At 48.1% G+C, this 26,006-nt stretch overlaps 1 protein-coding gene across 3 annotated transcripts; it reads right to left on the reverse strand.

The window, feature by feature from the left end:
• Nucleotides 1-415: 415 nt before the first annotated feature.
• On the reverse strand, nucleotides 416-26,006 carry LOC127054180 (broad substrate specificity ATP-binding cassette transporter ABCG2-like). 3 transcript variants are annotated; one of them, XM_050960163.1, is made up of 14 exons: nucleotides 25,880-26,006; nucleotides 25,519-25,578; nucleotides 17,342-17,494; nucleotides 15,355-15,512; nucleotides 13,552-13,703; nucleotides 11,893-12,018; nucleotides 10,538-10,794; nucleotides 9,361-9,443; nucleotides 8,783-8,872; nucleotides 6,480-6,604; nucleotides 5,826-5,980; nucleotides 4,352-4,441; nucleotides 2,941-3,059; nucleotides 416-2,081 (listed from the first exon to the last, which is right to left on the reverse strand). In XM_050960163.1, the coding sequence occupies exons 1-14, from the start codon at nucleotides 25,916-25,918 to the stop codon at nucleotides 1,934-1,936; spliced, it is 1,755 nt and encodes a 584-aa protein (XP_050816120.1). In that variant the 5' UTR covers nucleotides 25,919-26,006; the 3' UTR covers nucleotides 416-1,933. The 3 variants fall into 3 exon arrangements, with proteins under 3 accessions (XP_050816120.1, XP_050816121.1, XP_050816122.1); XM_050960164.1 differs by lacking the exons at nucleotides 25,519-25,578; nucleotides 25,880-26,006 and adding an exon at nucleotides 19,128-19,262; XM_050960165.1 differs by lacking the exons at nucleotides 25,519-25,578; nucleotides 25,880-26,006 and having other exon boundaries at nucleotides 15,355-15,508; nucleotides 17,342-17,362.

Raw genomic sequence — 26,006 nt, forward strand, 5'->3', positions numbered from 1 at the left:
AAGTGTCTTTTTCCGGCAAACAACACGTTTTAAAATGTTTTAATAACTTTAAAAACAAGAAGACTAATCACAAACAATTCTAAGTATCAGACAATATTGTTTAGTTATTTAAACAAACCAAGTAAACACCAACATTTGTACCAACAATTCAAAGCTGCTGAGGAAGTGAAAAGCCAGGAATTGTGGTTTCAGATCTAGCAGGGGGGCTTCCTTATAGTGAAAAACACAAGCATTTGTGTTTTGTGGTGGTAGCATGGCTAGCTCCCCATTGGGTTCAACTGCGATCTTGACAAATTCTCTCTGCCTGCCACATATTATGACTAGCACATGCTTATCTTTAGACACTAAGGGTTGTCTTTGCTGCAACACTAGCTCAAACTGTAACTCCAGGATTGCCTCTAACCTGAGTCAGGCCTACACACAAAAGTCTGTAGGTTGAGTGAAGTGGTGCTTTATACTCAAGCTAGCTTGGCCCATCAGGGGGTAGGTTGAAGCTCCACTGCTGCTGGCATTGGAGCTAGTAATGCAGCTTCTCTGTGCTGCTAACTTAATCATACTGTGCGGCTCAAGTGTTTTTTGGCAGTGTGTCTGCTCCACTGGAGCTAGGCTCACTTGAGAGGAGTTAACTTAAGCTAACGCGGCATGAAGATACACTCTGAGACAGTGGTTCCCTCTATAAAATAAACATTTATCAATTTCAGAGTGGTAGCTGTGTTAGTCTGCATCAGCAAAAAGAATGAAGAGTACTTGTGGCACCTTAGAGACTAGCGCATTTGTTTGGGCATAAGCTTTTGTGGGCTAAAACCCACTTCATCGGATGCATGTGGAAAAATACAGTATTTTCCATTGCGGGCATCCGATGAAGTGGGCTTTAGCCCACAAAAGCTTATGCCCAAATAAATTTGTTAGTCTCTAAGGTGCCTCAAGTACTCCTTGTTCTTTTTACATTTACCAGTGTATCACACAGAGGTATCAGATTTTGCACTGGTTTCAGAGTGGTAGCCGTGTTAGTTCGTACCAGCAATTTGTATTTGCACTCTTTCCCTATACTCAGAATAAGAAATAACTGCAGAATCTTCAGTGCTGTTATGGTAACCTTTGGTGTATATGACTTACTGGTTGCAGCCAATCACTATATGTATAGAATTAGACATAACATTTGTTTATTATTGAAAAATTCCAATTCTGCAATGTTAAATTCCACAGCCTGCTCTGCACCCCTCTGAGGTTGAGACCCACAGGTTGAGAAAGACCACATTAGTGGACCATGAGCCTGTTTGTGTTTGGCAGGTCCTACATAGCTGATCTTTCTTCTTTACCTTGTGAGAGGAGAGCTGATTTTGGTATGGGGGAAAGCTTCTCATGTTATGGTGCTACTAGAAATAAAATTTGCACCATGACCAGTTTGCAAAGTAAGGCAATTCAAAATGTTTTCTAGTCTTAAACCTTGAAGTGCCTCATAGAACAGGCCTCTATTTTGATCCAATAGTAGGCACTAGTAAAAACCCAATACCAGTGCAGAAAAACAGTCATTATATACCAATGATGGACAGAATAAAGGTGATTGCCAAAATTAAATCTGGTTTATATTAATGTATGTTTAAATATGTTTTCCTGAGATACTGTAGACAGTGGCCACAGAATAATGAAGTTATATAAATTAGAGTGCACTTTTACAGAAGTGTGTAAGAGAACATGATAGTCTAACAATTCCTTACAATAAAATAGCCAGCAATGTAACTATAGACAAGGTAAAAAATGTTGCTCATGATCACATAATAGATATTCCCTGCGCCTGACAAATGGCCACATTTTGTACGCTGGGCTCGAGCCGATGCCCACTTAATCTTTCATTGGTCTTCAATGACATGGGCCTGACAAACTTTGCAGTTCCAAGTCCTGAGGTAAGTCACAGAGTAAAGTGACGGCGAGGCTAGGTGAACTTCTTCATGAATCGGAGTTTCCCATAGGCTATCAAGAGGAAGATGGCAGTCATGCAGCCCAGAGCCACTATGTTTTCCCACATGGCCCAGTTGGTCGATGCAATCCCTTGGCTGCACAGATATGTTTCACCATAACACCTGCAGGGGGACATGGGACAGATGTTAATAGTGACACTTAGCACGTTCTGCCAGAGATCTCCCAAGTGCTTTACAAAGGTGGCTACTGTTGTTTCTGTTCTGCAGAGACATTTTCTCCCCAAACAGACACTGAGGCTTATCCAAAGTCACACAGTGGGTCAGCAGTAGAGCTGGGATACAACTCCGGGTCTTCTGACTCCCACTTTTCCTATCCTCTAGACCACTTTGCCCCTTTAATGGCTTCAGAGTACCAGCAATACCTAATGTGTCAGCACAGTGACCCTTTAACTGTCACATCTCACCATATCCAGGGGAGAAACAGTTCAGGCTGGTACCATATCTTTCTATACTCTGACTCATTTGGGCTGAAGTGTCCTACCATAGGTCATACGGCCTGTTCTTCTGTATCATGCCAAGGATGGGCACCTTTTAACCTCTCATGACAATTCCACAGCTTCCCTTTTGTTGTTGATATACCCCCATTCTGGGAAAACATTAGGATTTAAATAATATATATATCCTTTATAAAGATAAGCCATGGCAGGCTACCAAAACTAAATTTCAGATATGTCCAAACAGACTTTACCTGTTATTGTTGTTTGTCCTTTCTAGGCTGAGGTTCCAGGCCAGAAGCCTACAGTTCCCCACAAACTATATTCGCTAAAATTGCTCAGTCTCAAATAAGCCCCCCAAAACGTGCTGAGGTGGGTGTCCTGTGACGCTTCCTTGAGAAAGCTGGCTGATGAGCAGCTACTTTCAGGAGCAATATAGTGACTTCAAACTAATGGCCGTAGAAACTCCACCCTCAGGAAACTCATTCCCACTGAGGCCCAAGAACTGTTGTGAGCTAGACACTTACGTTTCTCCAAATTGTGTAGCATTTGAGGAGCAATCAGCTGCATCCCTGTGGGATGCAGCGATATTCTGGGGGTTCTCACCACAGAAGTAAAGGTCTCTAAATTCATTGACTTGCAGGGCCTGTGGAGGAAAGCAGACACCACGATGTAGTAAAACACTGCATCATCATCCTGCTATGCTGAGTAAACATTAGGTTTTGAGTGAAAACATCCCCTAGGGGCTGCACCCTGATGAGGTGAGAAGGGCTGTGTCCCCCAATGACCTTGACAGCTATGCCGGTGGGAGACTTTAACTCCTGGTAGGGCCACCTAAGTTGGGCAGGTCAAAGGGCAGGGACCAGTAGAAGAGCAGTTTCTGATCCTCCCGGCTGGGGTTTGATTGATAGGCCAAAAACCTATCCTCGGGGGGGGGGGGGGGGAAGTTAAGTTACTGAAACACAGCAAGGGAGCCATTCTAGCAAACAGCACGATAGACTGGGACGGCAGAGCATTATTATTTCCCTAGGCGACGCCTGATGATGCAGGAAGGATATTCAGATTTGGGTGAAAAGCTACACTTCACTATATTGGATGGCTCTCTTCCCTGTGGCTAATTACACCTGGCAAACATACAGAGTTTGCTTCTCAGCTGAGCTTGCTAGTTCAAATCCAATTTCAGTAGGTAATGTCCAAATGGAAAGGCCAAGATTTTCAAGAGTGGCTAGTGATTCTGGGTACCTGATATAAGATACCTCAAAGGGCTGGGAACCCGCCCTCTGAAAGTCAGGCCCCTTTAAGGTGTCTCACATTAAGCACCCAAACTGAGGGGCCCCAAGATCACTCATCACTTCTGAAAACCTTGGCTGTAGCCTTCTGAGAAGGTGTCGGAGGTTCTACGTGAACGGGGCTGGGTGTCCCAGCTTAGTTCCTGGTAGAAGAGAAGATGATGGGGTGACTAAGGCATTAGCACTGCCCTGCCTCCCACAGAAAATACATTAAAGATGGTGAGGTGCTCAGACACTGTGGTAATGGGCGCCATACAAACTATATAGATAGATGTCCCTCATCACATAAAGCGCCACCACACATTGGTCACTTCCCCGGCAATCTCTACTATCAGGCCATGGTACTGAACTGCCCTCTCACCCGTAGAGATGGTCTCTCCAGGCTAGGGGCTAAGCCCATGGGTGGGTGGTAGGATAGGGTGATTTTCCCTGCTGTGGCCCATGTGGTACCTATTTTGTGGTTCAGTAGAGGAGTTCATTCCCCAGAGCTTCCAACCCAACACCTTTCATGAAAATATATTAACTCATAAAAATTAATTAAAAAAGAGTAAGCGATTACTTTAGAAATAACTTTATTCACCTTAAAAACCTCTCCAGGAAGTGACACCCTGAGCACTTTATTCATTTCAGAACAACATTTTCTACTCACCGTGAGGCCGTATCTGGGGATGCTGAAGTATTTGAGCCAGTTCAACCATCCCATCACAGAAGGAAGGTTCACCAACAGGCCAGAAAAGATCTGAAATGACAGAAAGAAAGAGGCTGTCATGCATTCATGCACTGACACAGATTCATCCACTCTTAGGCCTTGGCAACACACAAGAGTTGTCTTACTTTAACTATATCAGTACAGTTAAAGCAACACTGCTTCCTCTAGGATGGATGCAGCTGTACTGGTATAAGTGTGCCTTATATTGGTTATTCCCCTTCCCATCTGGAGAAACAGCACCTGCATGCCAATCAAACCACCCACACTTCAGGCTATAGCTGCAAAACTATAGGAGTTAAAAACCCAGCACCTCCGCCTTAAACTCTCATTCACATGGTAGAACTCACCCAAGCCTTGAAGAAATGTATTCAGGGAAGAAACATGTTAATGGTGAAAACCAAAAGCAAACCAGAGGCAAAGCAAAAATGAGGGTGTGAATGTCCCCATTCCTCAGACTACGTGCAGCATTCAGCACAACAAAATACATCCCTTTACAGCTTATTTCAAGTCTTTTCCCCATGACCTGGCACAATGCTATTTGTCCAGGCTGCCTGCAGTGCAGGGAAGAGGGGTTGTTTTTTTAAATTCCCTTGACTGAGGTTGTTAAAGAAATCATGAAAATATTTTACTTCTGTTTGAGACACCGAATTTTGGTGTAAGCAGACTTGCACCCACTAATGCCCCTGGTGAATATGGCCCCTGGTGAGCAGTAAAAGGAGCCTGGTTCTCTCAGCCCAGTCCTCATTATGCACACGCTCACATCATGGAGCCACGAGCCTCGGTAGCTTTCTTTCCCAGAAGGAAGGCTATTGACTGTGTGCACTGGGAGGGCTATTTGATGGGCCAGGACTGGAATACCAGGGGAAGTTGTGGGTCAGCAGAATTGCACTGATATAGTGTGCTTGGGACTAGACTAGCAGGGAGCATTGCATGTCAGGGTTAAGGTGCATTGTAGAGCAGTGGAAGGCCCAGGACTGGAATAACTAAAGGTGCAGCAGCAGGTTAAGATGCAGTACACTGGCTGCAGGACAGGATGGGAATAGCAGAGGGTGCAGTAGGAGAGTGATGCACAGGCAAAGGTATGTTGGGCCTGACAACATGGGCAAGGGATACTGCACGTCAGCGCTGAGGTCCACGGGCATTTGGCAGCATGAGGTGCAAGCCTAGGACTGGAATAGCCGGGGGAGCGGCAGGGCAGAACTAACATGCATTGGTAGAGTTGTGTGTGTGATCTCGGACTGCAGTGACAGAGGGTGCTGGAGGTCAGGACTGAGGTGCACTGTGTACGGGTAAGGGCCCAGACTGTCAGAGCTTCCCCACCCCTATTAAACCCTCACTTCCATTAGTGCTCAGTCAATCCACATCTGCCTTCCATACAACCTGCTCTCCCCCCAGCCGTGCACACAGTACTCACAAGCATGAAGACAAAGCAAATAGTGATAAACAGATTGGCAATGGCCACCACATCCATCCCAGCGCTGATAGCCAGAGACATGGCCGTGGCTGTATAGGATACTAGTACCAGTGTCAGCATGAAGAAAAAGAACCGTCCTGCTACTGCCTGATAGCCTGTCAAAACAGCAAGAAACAGGTCTGATGAATGGCTGGGTTACAAAACCTGGGCAGCTGCCCTCGGATCCCTGTCCATGGGAGCAAGACACTTGCTCAGGCGAGGAGCAACAGAATTTAGAATGGCCTGCAATGAAGCAGAAGCCAGATGGCCAGGAATTCAAGAGATGCAAACTGCAAAGTAAGTTTACTGGGAGTAGGTAGCCAGCTTCACCCTGCATTCCTGCTGCTGGCTGGCCTTTTTCTAGCATGATTTCCAGCTAGATTTTAGCCCATGAATTACTCCTGTATATCAGGCTGCATTTAACAGCCTTCAAACACACACACAGTTCAGTCTGTACAGGGACGCTGGAGGCACTACTTCTCCCTTTTTTGAAAACCATTTGTGTGGCTTAGCTGTAGAAATTAAGCATGGATGACTCAGATTCAAGACATCAAAGGTCTTTATGCAAGAACAAAGTGGGGCGGGGGCAGTTAAGTGAACGTATCAGTTCTTTACCAATCATCCAGTAACTTATGCATGAAAAGATAATGCCTGGAAGAGTTCTCATGGGCAAAAGGTCTCCAAAGATCAAGGCAAAGAAGTATGCTGACACTCGATAGTACCCACTGGTGTACTGATGGCTGTGAAGACAGGAACACAGGTTATTGTACATGTTTAGAGGTGATCAATATGGATGAGAACTATATTCAGCAATGTCTATCTGCTATTTATTAAAAAGACATCTGTAATGTCCGGATAACTGAGTTCCATTCTTAGCTTTGCCACTGACTCACTATCCAACCTTGGGCAAGTTGCTTACCTGCTCTGTGTCTCAGTTTCCCAATCCATAAAGGGGGGGGGGAAAACGATACTGATCTGCCCCTACAGGGCTGTCATAAGGGCTTCCCTATGCTTTGTAAAGGGTTTTGAGATCCCTGAGTGGAAAGCACTATAGCAGTGTGAAGCACTACTATACTGAAAAAGCCCCCCCACCCCCCAAAGGGAATGGTCCTGAACATTGCACAGGTGGAAGGCCAAAGGCTGGTTCTCACTGGAAGAGGACTGATTTGAAAGCTTCCATCGCTAACTCTGAATATCTGTTTCCAAGCGGAAGTGAAAGGCTCAAAACTTGGAACTCACTTCTAGGCCACTGACTCAAATCCAATTCAGGTCGTGACCAAAAGTCATTGGCTGTTTGCTGGGCCAGGTGAAATGAGTTGGCCTCAGGTCAGTTACCAGGGCCAAGGTGTCTGAGTCGCCACTGGCATTAACTGGAGCCTGCACTGACAGTCTTTGTAGACAGGCCAAGCAGTGCTTAAGCTGTGGAGGCTGAACTCTGACAGGCCCTCACCCCTAAAGTGCTTTCTAGGGGACAGCGCTGGCAGAAATCAGTCTGAGGGAAGCTGGCAGTGCTGCCGCTGAGGCTCTAGTGGGGAGTGGCAGATGTGTCCAGTCTCCAGGGGCTATCGTGCCAGTGCCCTGTGGTGGCACTGCATACACTTTTAAGAGGTAATTATGTGACAGCTGTCATCTTGTCAACACAATGGGGATTGATCAAGAGATCTTCAGAGCTAAAAGTAGGAATTACTACAGCTTGAGCCAAGGCGCAGTAGCTGAGGGCTGTAACAACTCATATCCTGTGTAGATAGGCACACTGGGTGATCTGTAACATACACTTCCCAGTGGGTTACAGTCACATTTCAGAGAGAGATTCCCAGTTGCCCCTTTAGGGCAGCTTTAAACCACATTTTCATTAGTGCTGTGGCGCAAAGAGGACTTCACAGGGGCCCAGGATCTGACACCCACTGATGTGGAAGCTATTCTTTGAGTCCTATTTCCTTTCTGTGTATGTGGGATCATCCAGCTCATAGTTCAGGTGTCCTTACAAGGCTCGGCCTCAGTGCTAAGCCATTATGGGCAGGGGTGATGGATTCTGCCTAAAAGTGTGTGTGTGGGGGGGGGTACAAAGCCCCGCCCCCTCTGTCATCCCATCTCTGCCCCTCCTCTTTCCCCTGAGGCCCTGTCCCCTGGCCAAGCTGGAAGTCTGAGCCTGGCTGGGGAGCTGGGCTCTTCCACCTGCCTGGAGTGGAGAGGCCTGAGAGCAGCTCCCGGCCTGTGTCCAGGGCAGGTGGAGGGTCCGCGGTTTCCCACAGCTGCCTGTGCAGCTCTTACTCTGATCTGGCTCCAGCTTTCAGCATGGCCTGGGAGCAGGGCTTCAGGGGCTGAAGAGCCACAGCCTGGCCATTGTAAGAGCTGCCTGGGCACCTGTGGGGAGCTGTTGACCATTCACCTGCCCTGGGTTGGGGGCTCAGGGAGTGGGGATGCAGGCCAGGGGCTGCTCTTGCTGCCATCTCCCCCGGCAGGTGGAGGGTCTGCAACTCCCCAGGACTGCTCTTACCCAGGCCAGGCTCCAGCTTCTGGCCTGACCAGGGGGCGAGGTCTCAGGGGGAAGAGGCGGGGCAGTGGGCCAAGCTTGGGCAAAAAGTGGGAGGGCCATGGCCCCTTGGGTCCCTCAGTCTGGTGCCCCTGATTATGGGTTGTCTTTTCTCTGTCTCTTGAGCACTCCTCTGCAGCTTCCCCAAATTCTGCCTCCTGCTTAGCCTGGACTCTGTGTTCCCTTTGTACCATCCCAGATTCCTAAACAGAGCAGGGCCCCTATTTGAATGGCGCGGTCTTTGTTAGCACCAGAGGTTGCAGAGGAGAAGCAAAGCCTCAAAGTCGGGTCCTAGCAGGTGAAGCTCGTTTCAGGTAGTCTCAAAATTCTCACCCTCTACCCTAAATTCTGATAAATAAATTCTTGTGGGAGGGCTGCTACTTACACAAACAATTTCTTGTCCTTTATAAACAGCTCGATCGCTGATACGCTGGAAAAGCACTGGTTTGTGGTTACAAAAAACAAGGATCCAACCCTGGAATACAAATCAAAATAGTTGAAGACCAAAGCACAGGCCAAAATCTCCAATACCAGAAACCTTATCCAGAATCATAGCAGCTAGAGGCACCAAAAGCCTATTATATCATCAAGGCATTTCCCTGCCAATACAGTACAGTTCCCTGATGCAGGAGGTATCAGAGAGACAAGGTGGATGTGGTAATACGTATTATTGGACCAACATTGCATACAGGAGGTATCAGATACTTAACTGATACCACCTGTGGCTGTCCCTGTCTCTTCTTGTCTCCTTCATATTCCATGTGGGAATACTCCTGGGGCTGATGGGACAGCTGCTGCTTCAGGAACTACAGTAATGCCTGACCTTGGGCACCAAAAGCTAGGATGTCAAACCCTGTTCACCCCTTCTGGATCTGAATGTAGCCCAGGGACCCAACGCCTCCCCGCTGCTGAAATGTGGCAGAGATTGACCCGAAATAAATGGGACTCTACTTCAAGCCTTACCGATTCTGAATGCCACTTTGGTCTAGTTTTACTCCAAAAAAGATGGCCCCCACAACCAAGGCTAGGAGGGTGGTCACTGCGATCTGGAGGCGCAAAGAAAAAGGAATTGTGCAAAGGGAAGAACAAGGAGAAGTCACTGGACAGAACACAGGTCATTAGAGCCACATACAGGCCCCAAAATTCACATTTGTCTCTGATGTTTTGGGCCAGTGTTTGGGTACAAACAAAGATACTGGGCCAAATTCTCACCAGTTACCCTCCAGACAAGCCTAAAAGCCTTGGCCACACTCCTCCGCAAAGAAACTGAATCATGTGCTCCAAAGTAACAGCCCATCATCAATAACCCTAAACAGGGCAGAGAATAAACAGCACACTCAAAATTCAAGGTACTGTCTACATCCCCAGTGGGATGGAGAACTGACCATTTCCCAGATGGCTGTCACTGTACTTGCACAAAACTAAGGCTGGGACCTTTAATGGCACCTAAGTGGGTTGGGTGCCCATTGTCTATGAAGGGTGCCTAGTTTCCTTAGGGGCCTGGAAAATTCCAGCCCTATTTTGACAGGTGCTTTATAAATATCAATAGACATAATGGGATTTGGAGTCCTCTGCCTCTACGTCACTGATTGGACTCCAGTCCTGGTCAGCAGGGAGCAAAAGTAATTAAGTGGCTCATATGAAATTCCATTTCTTAATGGATCCGTGGCCTATGGGGTCACAGGAGTATTCTGAGAAGAACTCAGCCCACTGTGTCTCTGTGCTGGATCCTGCTTGCTGCTCATTTGTTTAGGGTTAGATCGTGCTTTTAGTCACAGCCCCTGTTGTTCAGGGCTGTGTGATCTGTATGGAGCAAAGACATTGTGCTTTGGAGACACCCCAACGAGTCCCAGTTCCTCCCCTGCTTCTGCCTTGTTCCGGAGGCACTGTAATTGACTGCTGCCATTTATCAGGCATTCAGCTCAGCCAGCCAGCCCAAGGATCTGCTGTGATGTTTACTAAAGACCTAGAGTTTCACATAGGTCACCAACCAGCCATCAGGTAGTCACGATTTCTTGCCCCTGCTGACCAGAGCTGGGTGCACCCCAGTAATCATAGTGGGGATGGCGATACCAGAACGAGAAGCCTTATATAACCACTGCAGAGACTGGAGTGGTCCTGCTCAGCAGCAACGTCTCACCTGTGCCACAGATGCCTGGGGGTTCCTGATGAGGTTTTTGACAGCACGTTTGGACACCCAGTAGAGCTGAGTGAAGAAGCCATTTGCATATGTGACCTCATTCACGCGCCTTGACTTCCCCTGCTCATTCTGCTGTCTGAGCTCCACTTTCTTCAGCTCTTCTTCTGTGTCCCGATACTGGCTGGAGTTCAGGTACAGCTGGTGCAGAGTTTCCACCACACTCTTGTCCACATTCTGCTCTTCATCACCGATTACCCCTAGAGTAAAGGGCCCAAGGCAAGACTCAGCATGACTGGTTCAGTCCCCCATCTTAAACCCAGCACTGTTGGCTCAATGGGATCTCACTAATGCAACCCCTGATCATGAGAAACCCATGAAATCTTTAGCTGATCAGGATTTGGGATCAACATGGGAACTTCCCATTGGGTTTGCTCCAGGTTCCTTATTCATGGATCCCACTAAAGAGACCGCTGGCCAGCATTGCAGACCAGGGCCCAGGTTTTCAAAGGGATTTAGATGCCTAACTCTCAATGTAATGAATCGGTAGGGGTTAGGAGCCTAAATCCTTTTGAGGATCTGGGCCCAATTGACCGCACTCTAGCTAGCCCAGCTGCTTTAAAGGTGGCTGGCACCTGCTTCAATGGGTGAAGGAGCCCAAGTGTGCACCCTCTACAGAGAGATTCTGTACAACTGGGTCTTTGTTGCGTGGCCGTACAACAGACCTGTTGTACTACACAGTGCTGCACACTGCACATGCATACACAGCTACAGAAAAAGGCAGTGTTTGATCATAAACTGGTTTGTGTACATTGCTTCCTTGGAGGACAAGCACTGTTCTCTAGTGGTTAGAGCACAGGACTAGGAGTCAGGACATCTGGGTCCTGCTCCTAGTTCTCTGGCTGTCTCAGGGTTTTATACTGCTGCCCATCACTATACTATCTGAGCGCCTGCCACATAAAACCAACAGCAGTTACCAACATCCCTAATGAATTTCAGGGGTCTGTGGCACTGCTTCCTTTTCAGGGTCAGAACTCTGCTTGGGCTTGAGTTTTAGTTTGTCTCTGCTACCAGTTACCTGGGTGACCAGGGGCAAGTCACTTCATCTAACTACCCGTACTTCAATTTCTTCCCCCATTGTAAAAGTGGGTTGATAGCACAAAGTCACCTTTTCAAAGTATTTTGAGAGCCTGAAGACTCCTGCTGAAAGGTGCTATACGTGAGGGCAAAGTACGAGTAGGAATATACAATAAAATGCCCACTCACTAGGAGAAAACAACAAAACAAAAATCTACCCTCACTGCCTGCAACTTCCCCTGCAATCTGGCCAAGGCCTTCTGTCTCATTCACTAGCTCACCTCCTCCAGTCCCTCCATTGTCCAGGCTTCTCTGATCACCTTTGCTTGCCGCCACGGCGGTGGAGTCACCGTTTATCACATCAAGGAAGAAGTCAGCCGGGTTGTTGAAGGGCTCACATTGATACCCTGTAACGATAGCAAGCAGAACACATTCATGTTTTAGACAAAACACTGCTTGGTAAGGACTGGTTATAAGAACATTCCACCCTCCCCCAGCCTCTTTCACACAAGCCTCTTAGGGTGCTTTGGAAGCACTGACTAACCATAGCACCGCTGCTGAGAGGGCGGGTTAACTCTTGTTTTTCAGGTGGGGAAACTGAGGCATACCCATTGGTTAAGTCCACAATTTTGTCAAGTCTGCTTTGGTGTTGGGTGCTTAACTAGAGACACCTGCAGCTCCCTCTGCCTTGAACTGAGCTGTGGGTGCTTGGCCTTTCTGAAAACCAAGCTCAGGGTGTCTCCTTTTGGGCACCCAATGCTCTGCAGGGCTCGACTGTCATCGTGCCTACTCACCCATGGGGCAATAAGGCCCCTCCATGTCGCCTCTGCTCTACTGGGCACTCTGGCCACAGGTGGGTTAAGCAGGGCTGCTTGGCCAGCCGTGCCTGCAGCAAGTGACTGGGTGGGTGAGGAAGGGACTGAGGAGACACAGTAATACTGATCCTCTATCCCCTGCGACTCACTGACCAGAGGGGAGTAAGCTGTGCACCCACACAATGAAGTACCCTCCCGAACAAGGCGGGAGGAAGAGCGACAGGGCAGAATGTAAGGTTACAGCACAGTGACACAGAAAGGAATAGAACCCAGGAGTCCACACCACACTCTCCATTATCCACAGAAGCAGGGTTCCCACTGTGTAGTCATTACCCTGCTAACACAGGTGTAGGTGTAACACTGACACACCCCGGTCGTTGGCAGGTGGGAATTGAACCTGGGACCTCTGGAGCTAAATGCATGGCCTCTACCACATGAGCTAAAAGCCACAAGGTCCTTAGCTAAGCCTGTAGAGCAGACTCAATCTCTCTCTCCAAGTGGTCTCGGTGCCACTAGAGGGGACAGAACACCACACCCAGGAGGTGTGTGGCTTACATAGGCACCAACCACAGCGCTTTTCACCCTTTGTAAGAAATACCCTCTTGCACATGATCTTCCCTGCTAGTCTCCCCACCTTCTCAGCAACCTTCAGACCTGCGCGCCCTGCACCCAGATCCCCAGTGGTCCACAGACCTCAGCAGTGACCCATTGAGATAATCCTGCCTGGGATGCACATAGCCACTTAACTGTCATGAACGTGTCATTTGTTTTACTGAGCTTCTAAGTGACTGGGAACCTGCTGTTGGCCATCACTTTGCGAGGCAGAGTGGATACAATGAGCCCTGAAGGGGGTACATACACTGAGCTCCCATGGAGACCTTACTTTTGTTCTTTTTTGCTTTTCTTAATCTACATAAAACTCATTCAGACTGGAAACATGAGGCTGCTTTTCGTGTCTGGAAAATGCAGCAATGGACTAAACGTAGCTGGAGCTGATCCATCATTATTAAGAATCAGGCACTAAGCAATTAAAATAATTTGTTACCTTATCTCTTGCCGTGTTTTGTGATGTAAGCACTAAATATAATAGGGATTAGCGTTATTGCATTTGCACTGCAGACTTACCGATAGAATTAAAATATGTCAGGGCTTGCTTAGCCAGACCATGATAAAGCACCTTTCCCAAAGCCAACAACATCAGGCTGTCGAAGAGCTTGAAGATGGAATAGCGGGGCTGGTGGATAGAGAAAATGATGGTCCGACCTCTTCTCGAAAGCCTAGGATAGGAGCAAAGAGTCCAAACCTCAGCTGCGCCCATTGTTTGCCAGAAGCTGGGAATGGGCGATAGGGGATGGATCACTTGATGATAACCTGTTCTGTTCATTCCTTCTGAAGCAACCTGGTATTGGCCACTATTGGACGACAGAATACTAGGCTAGATGGACCTTTGGTCTGACCCAGTATGGCTGTTCTTATATACATATTTCAGAAGACAAGGCAAGAGGGTCTGGTCATTCAAGGATATTTTTCTTAGCTACTGTTTTAGCCTAGTCTACCCAGACCACTATTATCTAGCTTTCCTTTGAACTATGTTTGCTGGAAGCCCTTTCACTTGGCATACATCTTCACTACTGGCCGGATTGGTGGGCAGCGATCGATCCCCAAGTGATCTCCCATCGACTCCTGTACTCCTTCGCCGCGAGAGGCGCAGGCAGAGTTGATGGGGGAGCGGCAGCAGTCGACTCACCACAATGAAGACACCACGGTAAGTCGATCTAAGTACGTCGACTTCAGCTACGTTATTCACATAGCTGAAGCTGCGTAACTTAGATCGATTCCCCCCCTCAACCCCCAGGGTAGACCAGGCCTAAGTGAATGTAGTGTTGAAGAAAGTGCTCAGCTGACAGCCCTGAAGGCTACTGCCCCCAGAACAGATACAGCATGGGCAGCAGCTGGGAAAGCTTCCCCTACAATGCCCAGTCAACAAGCTGCAAGCCTGAGAGGGAGGGAGCCATCTCTGGTGGAACGAGAGATTCAGCAGCCTTTCTGGAGTGGTTGTTATGGACAATTTGGCCCTATCTACACCCAGCAGTCAGTCCATCTCCATCTCCAGCTTACGAGAGACCAAAGGAAACCTGTTATCAGCCATGATCCATTTTCCTAATGTGGGGAGGAGGTCTGGGCAAAACATTTAGTACAAAACTTTTTTCAGCTCAAAACTGCAGATTTGGCGACACCAAAACATTTTATGTCCATTTCACTAGACTGTTTTGGCCCAAAAGACCTAATATATATATTTTTTAATTGGAATTCTTTGACATTTGTGAAACAAAATGTTCCAATTTTTTGGTTTGAAGTGATTTCTTTTGTTTCAAAATTTCCTTTCATTTTATTAAAACACAAACTGATCAAAACTGAAATTAAACTTTCTGATTTTGTCAAGACAAAGTGGCTCATTCAACCCAAGAGGATTTGGAATTTTTTGCGTTTTCCATTTGCTGAAAATTTTTGAAAAAAAGTTTCATTTTGGGTTCAACGCTTAAATTTTTTTTATTGTTACTTCTTGGAATTGCCAGCAAAACTGAAAAATCCACCATCAGCCAGCTCTAGTCGCTGTGAGTGACAGCCAAAAAGTGACTAGACCATAAGGACTGAGCTCTCAAATCCTCCCCGCTCCAGAGGTGATCTCTCCAGGACAGAGCTGGGGTGCATTGGTTGCAGTGGGAAGCTGGCAGTGGGACTGTCCATACTGTGGTTGTTCTTCAGGGCTCTGAGCTGAAGCCCAGTGAAGTCAGTGGGCTTTGGATCAGGCCCCAAGAAAGAGACTGCCAGGATCAGCCTCTTTCACCAGCACTAAGACCAGTAAGCCGTTGGTTTAGATGAGCACAGAAGCATTGGTGTTAGATAATAAACCCCTGCAGCTCCTACCTCTTCAGGAGGATGAGCACTGCGTTGGCTGTGCTGGCATCCAGGCCAGTGGTGGGTTCGTCCAGGAATAGGACTGGGGGCTCCGTGATGAGCTCCATGCCGATGTTGGTTCTCTTCCGCTCTCCACCTGACACCCCTCGGATTAGTTCTGTTCCTACCTACAGCAAAGATTTGTGTGTTTAGTACCTGGCTTCACTGTGGGGCGCCGGGCTTGCCCTGGCAAACAGTCCCATTAACACCCAGGGGATGAGCCGTGTCTGCAAGCTCTAGGCAGAGCCGTGCTTGCTGGATCCTGCCCTGAGGGGACACTACAGGGGCAGCGTGGAGATCAAGCACAAGAGCAAATATTTCAAACACAAATTGTGCTGCTGGCTAAAGGCAGCCTGACGGGACAAGGATGAATTCACCCCATAGCCTTTTCCACTGTGTGGGTGAGTGCTCAGCTACCACAGCAATGGGCATGGCATAAGGGCCTGAGTAGACCAGAGGGGACAATGACGACACTTCAGCTGAGGTTGCCACCTTGGATGCTTCTGACCCCTCATTAGTTTTAGCATCGTGACCTTGACTTCCTCACATCGTACCAGAAAGCCAGGAAGTGGCTGGCAAAGAAGAAGAGCCCTGTGATCTAGGGGGCTGTAGGCAGAGTTCTTCCCCTGTTCCTACATAGCATATGCACACTGGACATGGTCCAAGTTGCGCCACTTCCTGGACCTCAACAAAACCTAAAACTGCCTTCAGGGCTCAGCTCAACGGTCTTCCCTTCAGGATCCCTTCTACTCTAATTTTCTTTGTCTCAGAGAGGCACACAAACTCTTTCCTACCCCTGGCTTGGAGCTAATGAGATGCAGCTAAACCAACAACAGAGTGAGTCAGCAAAAGTAACTCTACATTTCTTTGCTGGGTGTAGCCCCTGAGCGCAGGGTAGCTCAGCAGAAAAGCCCTGCATTCCTTAGCATGGTACAGTTCCCATCCCCACTATATGGGCGAGAAGTTAGGATTCTGAAGCAGGTTCTCCCCCTGACCCCTCACAGGTACTCACCTGTCATAACATTTCTTCCCAGATCTGGACCTTAGCGTCCAAAATACGGGTGTTAGCATGAATTCCCCTAAGCTTAATTACCAGCTTAGATCTGATAGCGCTGCCACCAATCAGGAATTTTTAGGGCCTGATACCCTCTGGTCCCCCCAAAACCTTCCCTGGGGGACCCCCAGACTCAGATGCCTTGAGTCCTACAACAAAGGGGAATAAACCATTTCCCTTCCCCCTCCTCCCCTCCAGGTATTCCCTCCCTGGGTTCCTGGAGAGATATACAGAAGCAAGCTCCGTGAATCTAAACAGAGGGACTCCACCCTCCCTGTTTCCAGTCCTGGAAACACAAGTACCAAGAGAGCTAATCTCTCTTCCCCCTTACCCAGAGGGTATGCAAAGTCAGGCTTAGTAAATCTAACACAAAGAGATTTTCCCCCGACTTCTTCCTCCCACCAATTCCCTGGTGCTGCTGCAGACTCAATTCCCTGGAGTCCCCACTAAAGAAAAACTCCAACAGGTCTTAAAAAGAAAGCTTTATAAAAAGAAAGAAAAATACATTAAAATTAGTCTCTGTATAAAGGTGAAAATATACAGGGTCAATTGCTTAAGAAAAAAAAGTGAATAAACAGCCTTATCCAAAAAGAATACAATTCAAAACACTCCAGCAACTACACACATGTAAATACAAAAAAACAATATAAACCTATTGTCTTACTATCTTTGTACTTACAACTTGGAAACAGAAAATTAGAAAGGCAGGAGATAGAAAAATCACTCTCAGAGCCAAGAGGGCACAGACCCAAGACCAAGAACAAAGAACTCACACCCAAAACTTCCCTCCACCCAGATTTGAAAAAGTCTTGTTTCCTGATTGGTCCTCTGGTCAGGTGTTTCAGGTTACTCCTTTCCAGGTGAAAGAGACATTAACCCTTAGCCATCTGTTTATGACATCACCTTAGCATCAGCTACTTTGCTGAGCCCCAGCTCAGTGATTATCTGGCTGACCCGCTCTTCCTTTTCTTTAAAGCTGATGGAGCTGGGGAGGCGCAGGGCTGCAGAGAAGAGTAGATTCTCCCTCACCGTCAGTGTGCCCATAACCACGTCATCCTGAAAACAATGCAAATTCACTGCTGAAAAGCCAAGGATGTTTCAGCTCAGTCCTAGGCATCTTGTTATTTGCCTTTCCATAGCAGCGAGCGACCCCAGCTGGGATCAAGGCCCATTGTGCCAGGAGCTGTACATACATACAGTGAGGGTCAGCCCCTGCCCCAGAGAGCTTGCAATCAAAATAGACAAGGCACACAAAGGGCTACAGAGACGGAGAAGTGACTTGCCAAGGTCACACAGCAGGTCAGGAAACAGAACCCAGGTCTCTTATCCCCTAGCCCAATGCCCTATCCACTAAACAACACTGCTTCCCACAAAGGCTGTGATAGTGCTGGAAATGCAGGCTATGGAACTTTGCACTGGGAGGTAATTTGTCATGTAAGTGACTGTAGGCCCAACTCCCAGAAGTGCTGAGCACTGAGAACTCCAGCTGAAGTTGCAAGTGCTCAGCCTCCATAGGTTGAATGGCAGCCACTCGGAGCAGCCAAAGCCCCCACTATGAGATGGAGCCAGTTACACACTTTTAACACCTATTGGCTCCAGCTGCAAGTCAGAACAGGAGCAGAGAGTTCTCACCCACGCCCAGCTGATACTCCCCCACAAAGCACCAAAACTGTGGGTGGAATCCTGACCCCGATGATATAAATGGGGGTTTTCCGCTGACTTCAGTGGGACTGGGATGTCACCTTGTGCTTCCATCCAACATGCTTCTGTAACACCTGGTCAGGAACTGGGCCTGCTCTAGGTTTTTTGTTGCTCCAAGCAAAAAAGTTTTTGGCTCCCCCCCACACTCACCTGCTGCCCCAACCCTGGGCTCCCCTTGCACCTGCACCCCCTGCTGCCCTAGTGCTGGGCTCCCTCCTTTCTCCCTCTACCAGTGCCCTCCTCCCACCCACACTCCCCTGCCGCCCCAGCCCTGGGCTCTCCACCGTAACCTGCACCCTCCTGCTGTCCCAGCCCTGGGTCACTGGTAAATTGCTCCCAGGGCAGGTCATTCAGCAGGAATTTTGGATGTGCACAGAACAGACAGGATTGGTTCCCATATGGTTACAGAACTGCAGTAAAGTGGAACAATTTTCAGCTTGTGTGATTGGAGGATATCTGGATGCATTATATAATACTGTCCTCCATAAATGAGGAAAAGTTGAGATGCCTTTATTATTCTTTTGTTCCATTCTTTCTTTCTATGGGGAATTTACCAATGCAATATCACTGTCTTCCTTTTAAACAAGTAAAACTTTAAAAAAAAAAAAAAAAAGGGCAATAGCTATTGAAAATAGCAATTCCAGTCCTAATAACTGCTGGGAAGCATTTCTTGCTCAATTTTATCCTAGTTTTTCTACAGCAAGTTACAGTGGAGCAGTATATTTGATTTGGGAGAAATGAAGTAACAGCTGCCCAAACTGAGCTTGAGCACTCCTGAATTTTGAGGTGCTCAAATCTGGAAGGCAGGTGCTAGATTCCCTTTCTGAATATTAGCTAAATCTGGAAAGGAAAAGTCAATTTCTGCTTCCATGGCTCAGAAGTGGAAATCCTCCTACATGCCTGGTACTGTATCTAAAGCTGCCAAAGTCCCCTAGCAGAGCCTCCCCTCCCTTACTTTTCATTTTAAATTCTAGTGGGATTCACGTACCTCCCTTGCTAGGCTTCAGGCAGAGAGGGGCACTGCCCATTTAGTCCACCCAATTCCTTCTTTGTGGGCTGGAAGATGAGGTCACACCAGTATCCCTAGTCCAGTCTGGGGAAGTCTTCTGAAGGGAATATCTGGGGCAAAGCCTTCTACTCCTTGGGCACACTTGTTCCCCATTCACAGTGTCACCCCTTTTGACTCACAGCAAGCTGCAACATGGCACAGCTACCTCACTCCCTACCTCTCCCTTTTCCGTGAGCACGGGCGTGTACTTGGCGCGGTTTACCCCTGTCCCGGACACCTGCCCCTTCTGCGGCGTGAGGGAGACCCTGGCGCATGTTTACTTAGAGTGCGCCAGGTTGCAGCCCCTACACCGGCTCCTCACAGCCATCCTCTTACGTTTCTGGTTACACTTTTCCCCTCACCTCCTTTTGTATGCACTCCCTATCCGTGGCCCCACGAAGTCCCGGGACCTCCTGGTCAACCTCCTCCTCGCCCTGGCGAAAAAGGCCATCCACGCGACCAGGGAGGGGAGGTTGGCCGATGGAGACTCCGGTGACTGTGGGGCTTGCTTCCGATCCATGGTCCGATCACGCGTCCGGGCGGAGTTCCTCTGGGCGGCGTCCACTGGCTCCCTTGACGCCTTCAAGGAGCAGTGGGCGCTGTCCGGGGTTCTCTGCTCGGTGTCCCCGTTAGGTTCCCTCCTTCTGACCCTTTGACCTCACTCCTGTCCCTGTTCTTTTATTAGTTGTCCCCCGCACTCAGTGGGTTCTGTGGCCCTGTGGTTCCTCCCCTTAGGCTGGGGGAGGATCCTTTACCAGTGGGTGGGCTTCGCCCGCCCACTTCCCAGGCACCCAATAGGTATCTCTCCCTTTCCTATTGATAGCAGCCAAGGGATTACTGGGAAATGTAGTTCTTTCCCTGCTCCAGGGCTGGCTCTATAGGCAGGGAGCTAGGCAAGGAACTACAGCTCCCAGGGTCCTGTGGGTTCTCAGCTCCCATGCTGGATCCCCAGCTGCTCCATGGCTCTGCTTCTGCAGGGTTATGAGAATGGAGAGGGTGAGTTTAAAAAAAATAAAAAAAGGATGGCCAGAATGCCGCTCCCTGGAAATGTGCCACCTCAAGCACCTGCTTTTTTTGCTGGTGCCTAGAGCCAACCCTGCCTGGTCAGGAAGCACCATTCCCAGTGCTATCAAAATGCAACTGTTCATCACAGTCCCAGGCACTTCGATCTGATTAAACTTGTCAAATTTGCAAATATCTGTGCAGCTTCATAGCATCGAAATTACTATTTAAGGCTTGCACGCCAGACCTTCAGCTGATGGAAATCAGCAGAATTCCATAGATAAAGCTTAGGTACATCTGCCACAGTACTGACTTTGTGGATAATTAATATGGTTCCAAGGCAAGAAAGGAGCAGATTTCTTTAACCTGCTGAGGCCCTTCATCCACCTACAAAGCAGAAAAAAAGGGGGAGGGGCACAGCCCAATATTTTCCCCCACATGCAGGTAATTTTGCATTTTGCTTTGGTTGCTTTATAGATATCTATTGGGTGTCTGGGAAGTGGGCGGGCGCTTTATAGATAGCTTGTGGGTTGGAAACTGGAAAGCAAGGATTCCTAAACTGGGAATTCTTACAGGACAAATCAAAATCCTTCACACTTTCTAAGAGCTATGGGGGAATTATTGGATCCTGGGACTTGATCTCAGCTGTAGGACTGAAATTCAACCTCTGCTTTCAATCAGAGCCCTGATGGTTCCCTGAGTCACCTGCTGCCTTAGTTGCCAAGTTAGTCAGGTGTGTTCTCTTTGCCTCTCCCAGCTACCTGAATTCTAGGCTGCCATAACTACTCTAGAATGAGCTAAGTCCACCATTACAATCTCTTTCCATGATTCAGATGGCACTGCCTGCCTGTAATGTAGTAGGAGTGAGGCTGACCAGAGCCTGAAGATAAGATCATTAGACCTCTCCTTGCTACCCAGTCTTATCAGATGTTTTACTGTATCTAGTCCTTGCTGAAAACCACACACCTGCATCTGAAGGGCCCTGCTTGAGATGTCTCTGCCTATGGGCCATCACCCTGGTTAAAGAACCATGTTATCATGTAGCAGTCTGGATGCCACTTTTCCATTCTCATGCAACTCCCTTTACAAAGACTTCACACCATGGCAGCTCTTGATCACCAATATTTCTGCTCCTCAGCCACTGAGCTTCTCCCAGCCAGGAGGCAGACAGAACAGAAATAGACACTGACCTGCACGACATATCCTGAGATACACTTGAAATTTGGAGGTTGCGGGAAGCCATCTATGAGCACTTGCCCAGACAGGCCAGCAGGGTCCTTTCTAGCAGCCAACACATCTAGGAGACTAAAGACAAGCAACAGTCCTTAGATTTCGCCATACCTACTATTATTTTCATTGGGTGACGGCCACTATTATGGATTATTACTAGGGCTTTTGCATTTCTGTTGGGCCTGCACTGTAATTTGCTCAGAGCATGCTGCAAACTGACTGATCTCAACTACAAGCAGTACAAGAAGCACTAGGTTCAGGCCTCATCTGCACTGGGATTTTAGGTGCAAACTCTTACTGTAGGTGCAATTCACAGGTGCACATCGTGTTGCACTCATGCAAATAGTGCCTACAGCTAGGGGTTTGTCCTGGCGCAGCCACACCACTGGTAGAGCTGGGTGGTAGTTTGCAGCCAAAATGTTTTTCTGGTGAAAAATGCAAAGATTTGATGACGCTAAAATTTTTCAGGAATTCCTGTTGATTTCACTGCACTGTATGGAAAAAACCACAAAGCACAAAAATATTCTGAAAGTCTAACCATTTCATTTCAACATTTTCAGAGTGAAATGGTTCAATATTTTTATTCAAAATAACTTGTCCTTTTGAACTTTTCCTCTTATTTTTTTAAAAATTGAAAACAATAAAAAACACTTGAAATGAGAAAAAAAATGTAGATGTGGGTCAAACATGATATTCTGTTAGCCCTGAAGCCAATATTTTTTGACTTTCTGATTCATCAAAAATGTCAAACATCATTTTCTGTACAGCCAAAACCAATATTTTTTTCAATTTTTTGGAATCGCAAGTCAACTGAGAATTCTGTTATCCACTCCACTCTAAACAGTGGCTCTAATCCCAGTGGAGACAAGGAATGAGTCTTCCTGCTAATAGGCAAACTCAAGCCAATTTTTTATAACGCAGAAGTGTGCTGTCTAAGGGTCCAATCCATTGTAAATCAGGAGCATATCTATCTATCTATCCATCCACACATACATAAAAAAGGTGAATAAAACACATTACCAAAGGGAACTCTTAGGTTTGGTCTACACTTAGAATTTATATTGATATAGGTATGTCAGTGAATAGCAACAAAACCGCCAGAGTAGATGCAGATGTATACAGAAAAGTACTTCTGTCAACGTAGCTAACAATGTTCTTCCATTGGAGGAAAACTCATTCTGTTGATGTTTGCTGTATCTATGCTGACATGCCTATGCCAACATAAGCTCTGTCATGTAGACACAGCCTTAAGCAGATGGGATTTTGTCCTACTCTGGGTGGATAAAAATTGATGCTTTTTTGGAAAAAATTTAGATATCAAATAATGTTATTTTTATCTGATTTTTTTGGTCTTATTTAAATTGTAATAAGTATTTTTAAATATAAACCTGTTTCAATGAAATCTGAATTTAATGCAAAATATGTTAAGGCCTAAATGGCTTGTAATCTCATAAAGCATTTAAATAATACATAAATATGTTTTGTGTGTTTAATTAAATTCCAGTTGCAGCTTGACACAAATCATGAGCAAAATGTTAATTATCTAATAAATAAGCAAGATGTCATTCACCTTTTTCTAACATACTAAAATGTACAATTAATAAGAATCTGAAAATATTCTGCTATATAATTGCTTAAATAAATGTATATAGTTGTAGTGTACCCTTGTAGGCAGTGAAAAGATGCACCAAATCTAGTGTAAAAGCTCTTTTTAGTTGTAAATCAACATATTTTAATGGCTATATCAACGAATGAGAAGGCACCTTTCCTTAGAAAATAACTGAAGTACAAATGGAAAGGTTGATGAAAATTGCTGATTTAAATCGAGGTTTGCCATGTGGTGATTTAAATCATTATTTCAAGCACTGATTTAACTCACTCCACTCTGCTGGGGGGAGTTCAGCAATGGCCTGTAAGAGACCATCTCACCCTGACTCTGATCTTCCTGGGTGATGACCCCACTCTAGGCCTTGCATTGCAATGATTTTCAATAAGCTACTTGGCCCATCACTGTCACTCTTAAACTGGCCACTGGGGTGGTGAGAGCGTGGCAATGCAAGACACTCTCCTCTTTTCCTCCCACACAAGAGCAACTCAACAGATCCAACTTTTAAATGGAAGTAGCCTACTTTGTACTTCTCTAGCATCTTTCACCCAGGGATCTCCAATCACTTTAGAAACATTGCTGCAGTCCCTCCACACCCCTGTGAGACTGGAAAGTATTATCATTCCCCATGCTATAGATGGGGAGAACAAGGGAAATCATTTGCTCAAAGTTATGATGCAAATCAGTGACAGAGCCATGAACAGAACTCTGGGGTCTGACTCCGCTCCCTCCTGGAGCTGGGAATGGAGCCCCAGAGTCCTGCCTCTTCTCTACGGACTAGGCCATGGGTTCTCAACCTGCAGGTCGTATCCTGACAGAAGACAGAGAGTCACAACTACCCTGATAAACAGGAGAGACTAGATGGGACGGGGGTCCAGACTGGTTGCAGTATGGAAATGATTGAGAACCCTGCATGAAACGACACTCTCAGTTGAAGCCCATGCAATGTGTATACACCGACCATGAATAAATTTGGGCTGGAAATTAGCAGAAGATTTCTAACTATCGGAGGGGTGAGATTCTGGAACAGCCTCCGAACTGGAGTAGCAGGGGCAAACAACCTAACTAGTTTTAAGACAGAGCTTGGTAAATTCATGGCTGGGATGATATGATGTGGCTGCCTGTGACAGCAGGGGACTTGACCCAGCAGGTCCCTTCCAGACCTATGTTCCTAAATCACAAAGGTGCCTTTCCAAGGCCTTAGATTTTTCCAGCTAGTCTTCTCCAGCTAGGGTGACCAGATCACCTAGGTCAAATATCTGGATGCGGGGGGGCAGGGCGGGGCGGGGCAGGGGCAGAGGGGAAAAAAATGGCAGCAGAGCAAAAAAAATCCCCCACCCCCGATTCCTCCTCCCTCCAGCTCTGGAGACTCAGGGGAGCGCGGGGCCGGGGTAAGTGTGAGTCCGGCCTGGCCCCGAGCAGGCAGGACTCGGGCACGGTACCTGGAGGGAGAGTAGGGGGTGGCCTGCAGGGCCAGGTGGGGGCTGTTCTTCCTACCTGGGCAGCAGGACTCGGGAGCAGCAGCTGCTGCAGCTCCCACTGCTGTGGGGGGAGGAAGCGGCCACTGGCCAAGCTCGGCGGCTGCGGCTCTGGGGCTCACGAAGCCCCCGAGCCTGGGCCTGCTGCAGGGACCCAGCGCGCATGCTGCGCATGCCCAGCCCCTGGCCAGTCACGTCTGGGCTGGCTGCCCAGCTGGTGCAATCCCGCGGGCGGCCCCGGAGTTGAGGCAGCAGGCCCCAGCCCCGCCATCCCGCTTGGATCCCGCAGGGGAATGAACGGGGCTGGGCTGCTGATGCCTCTGCCACGGGATTGCACCAGCTGGGCAGCCAGCCCAGAAGCGACTGGCATGGGGCTGGGCACAGCGTGCGCGCTGCTGGGTCCCCACAGCAGGCCCAGGCTCTGGGGGTTTGGGCCTGGGCGCCAAAGCCGCAGTTGCCGAGCACCACGTGCTTGGCCACCTCCTCCCCCCGCGACAGTGGGAGCTGCAGCAGCAGCTGCTCCCGAGTCCCACTGCCCAGGTGGGGAGAACAGCTGCCCCTTGGCCTCGCGGGCTGCCCCCCTACTCTCCCTCCAGGTACCACGCCTGAGTCCTGCCTGCTCGGGGCCAGGACGGACTCACACTCACCCCGGCCCCGCGCTCCCCTGCATCTCCTGGGCATGGCGTGCTTGGCAAGAGGCGGGGATTTGGGGAGGGAGCCAATGGGGCAGTGAGGGGGCAGGAATGGGGTTGGGATTTGGGGAGGGATCCAATGGGGGAAGGAGGGGGAGGAGTTGGGGCGGGGGAGGGCGCGAGCCCTTCCAGGCTCCGGAGCCTTTGCTTGTTTGTCCAGTGTCCCGACCTAACATTGGTCGGGACGCAGGACAAACAAGCAAATATTGGGACAGTCCCAATAAAATCGGGACGTCTGGTCACCCTACCTCCAGCCCCCAGGGAGTTCAGTTTCCACCTAGGACTGTTCATTCTCTATTGGAGGAAACCAAAGAAAGACTCACGAGGATTTGCCGCTCCCTGTTGGTCCCAGGATAGCATTCAAACCCGGCTTCATAATGCCACTGGAAGAGAAGGGAAACGGTTACTTCTGAATGGGGATCTGCCTCCGTGGCGCTCCTGGCAGAACTTGGGCCTGACTTTGGACCAAACATATTTCATGAGGTGGGAAGCTTTAGAAAAATTATAAATAAAAAAGTGAAACATCCTCCCTCACACCAATTAGAAAGCAGTAACCATGTTCCCTTCCTTGTCCCTAGTCCCCAGTGTCTTAAAGGAGGCTTCTTCTGGAATGATGCCTCTCCCCTCTAGCAGATTTCACTCCTCTCCTTTCTCCAAAAGAGATTTTGGGATGCATGAACTTACCACACATTGTGGAGAACCTTCTTCTCCACCGTTGTCCATTTGCAGAGGGGCCCGTGGGACTGTTTGATGGTGTACTGGATGTTGTGGAAGCTCACAACCGAGCCCCGAGGGCACCGAAGGGATTCTC

This window comes from Gopherus flavomarginatus, chromosome 6 (assembly GCF_025201925.1).
Source record: "Gopherus flavomarginatus isolate rGopFla2 chromosome 6, rGopFla2.mat.asm, whole genome shotgun sequence".
Lineage (NCBI taxonomy): Eukaryota > Metazoa > Chordata > Testudines > Testudinidae > Gopherus > Gopherus flavomarginatus.

What these genes read in the sequence shown, in the direction of transcription:
- LOC127054180 (XM_050960163.1), bottom strand. Translation starts at nt 25,918, where the DNA reads ATGGACAACGGTGGAGAAGAAGGTTCTCCACAATGTGTG. An exon ending in CAAAGTGGCATTCAGAATCG is followed by an intron (nt 8,873 to 9,360) that starts GTAAGGCTTGAA and finishes TTTGTATTCCAG; the next exon opens with GGTTGGATCCTTGTTTTTTG. An exon ending in TCCCCAGATACGGCCTCACG is followed by an intron (nt 3,060 to 4,351) that starts GTGAGTAGAAAA and finishes TTTCCTCCACAG; the next exon opens with GCCCTGCAAGTCAATGAATT.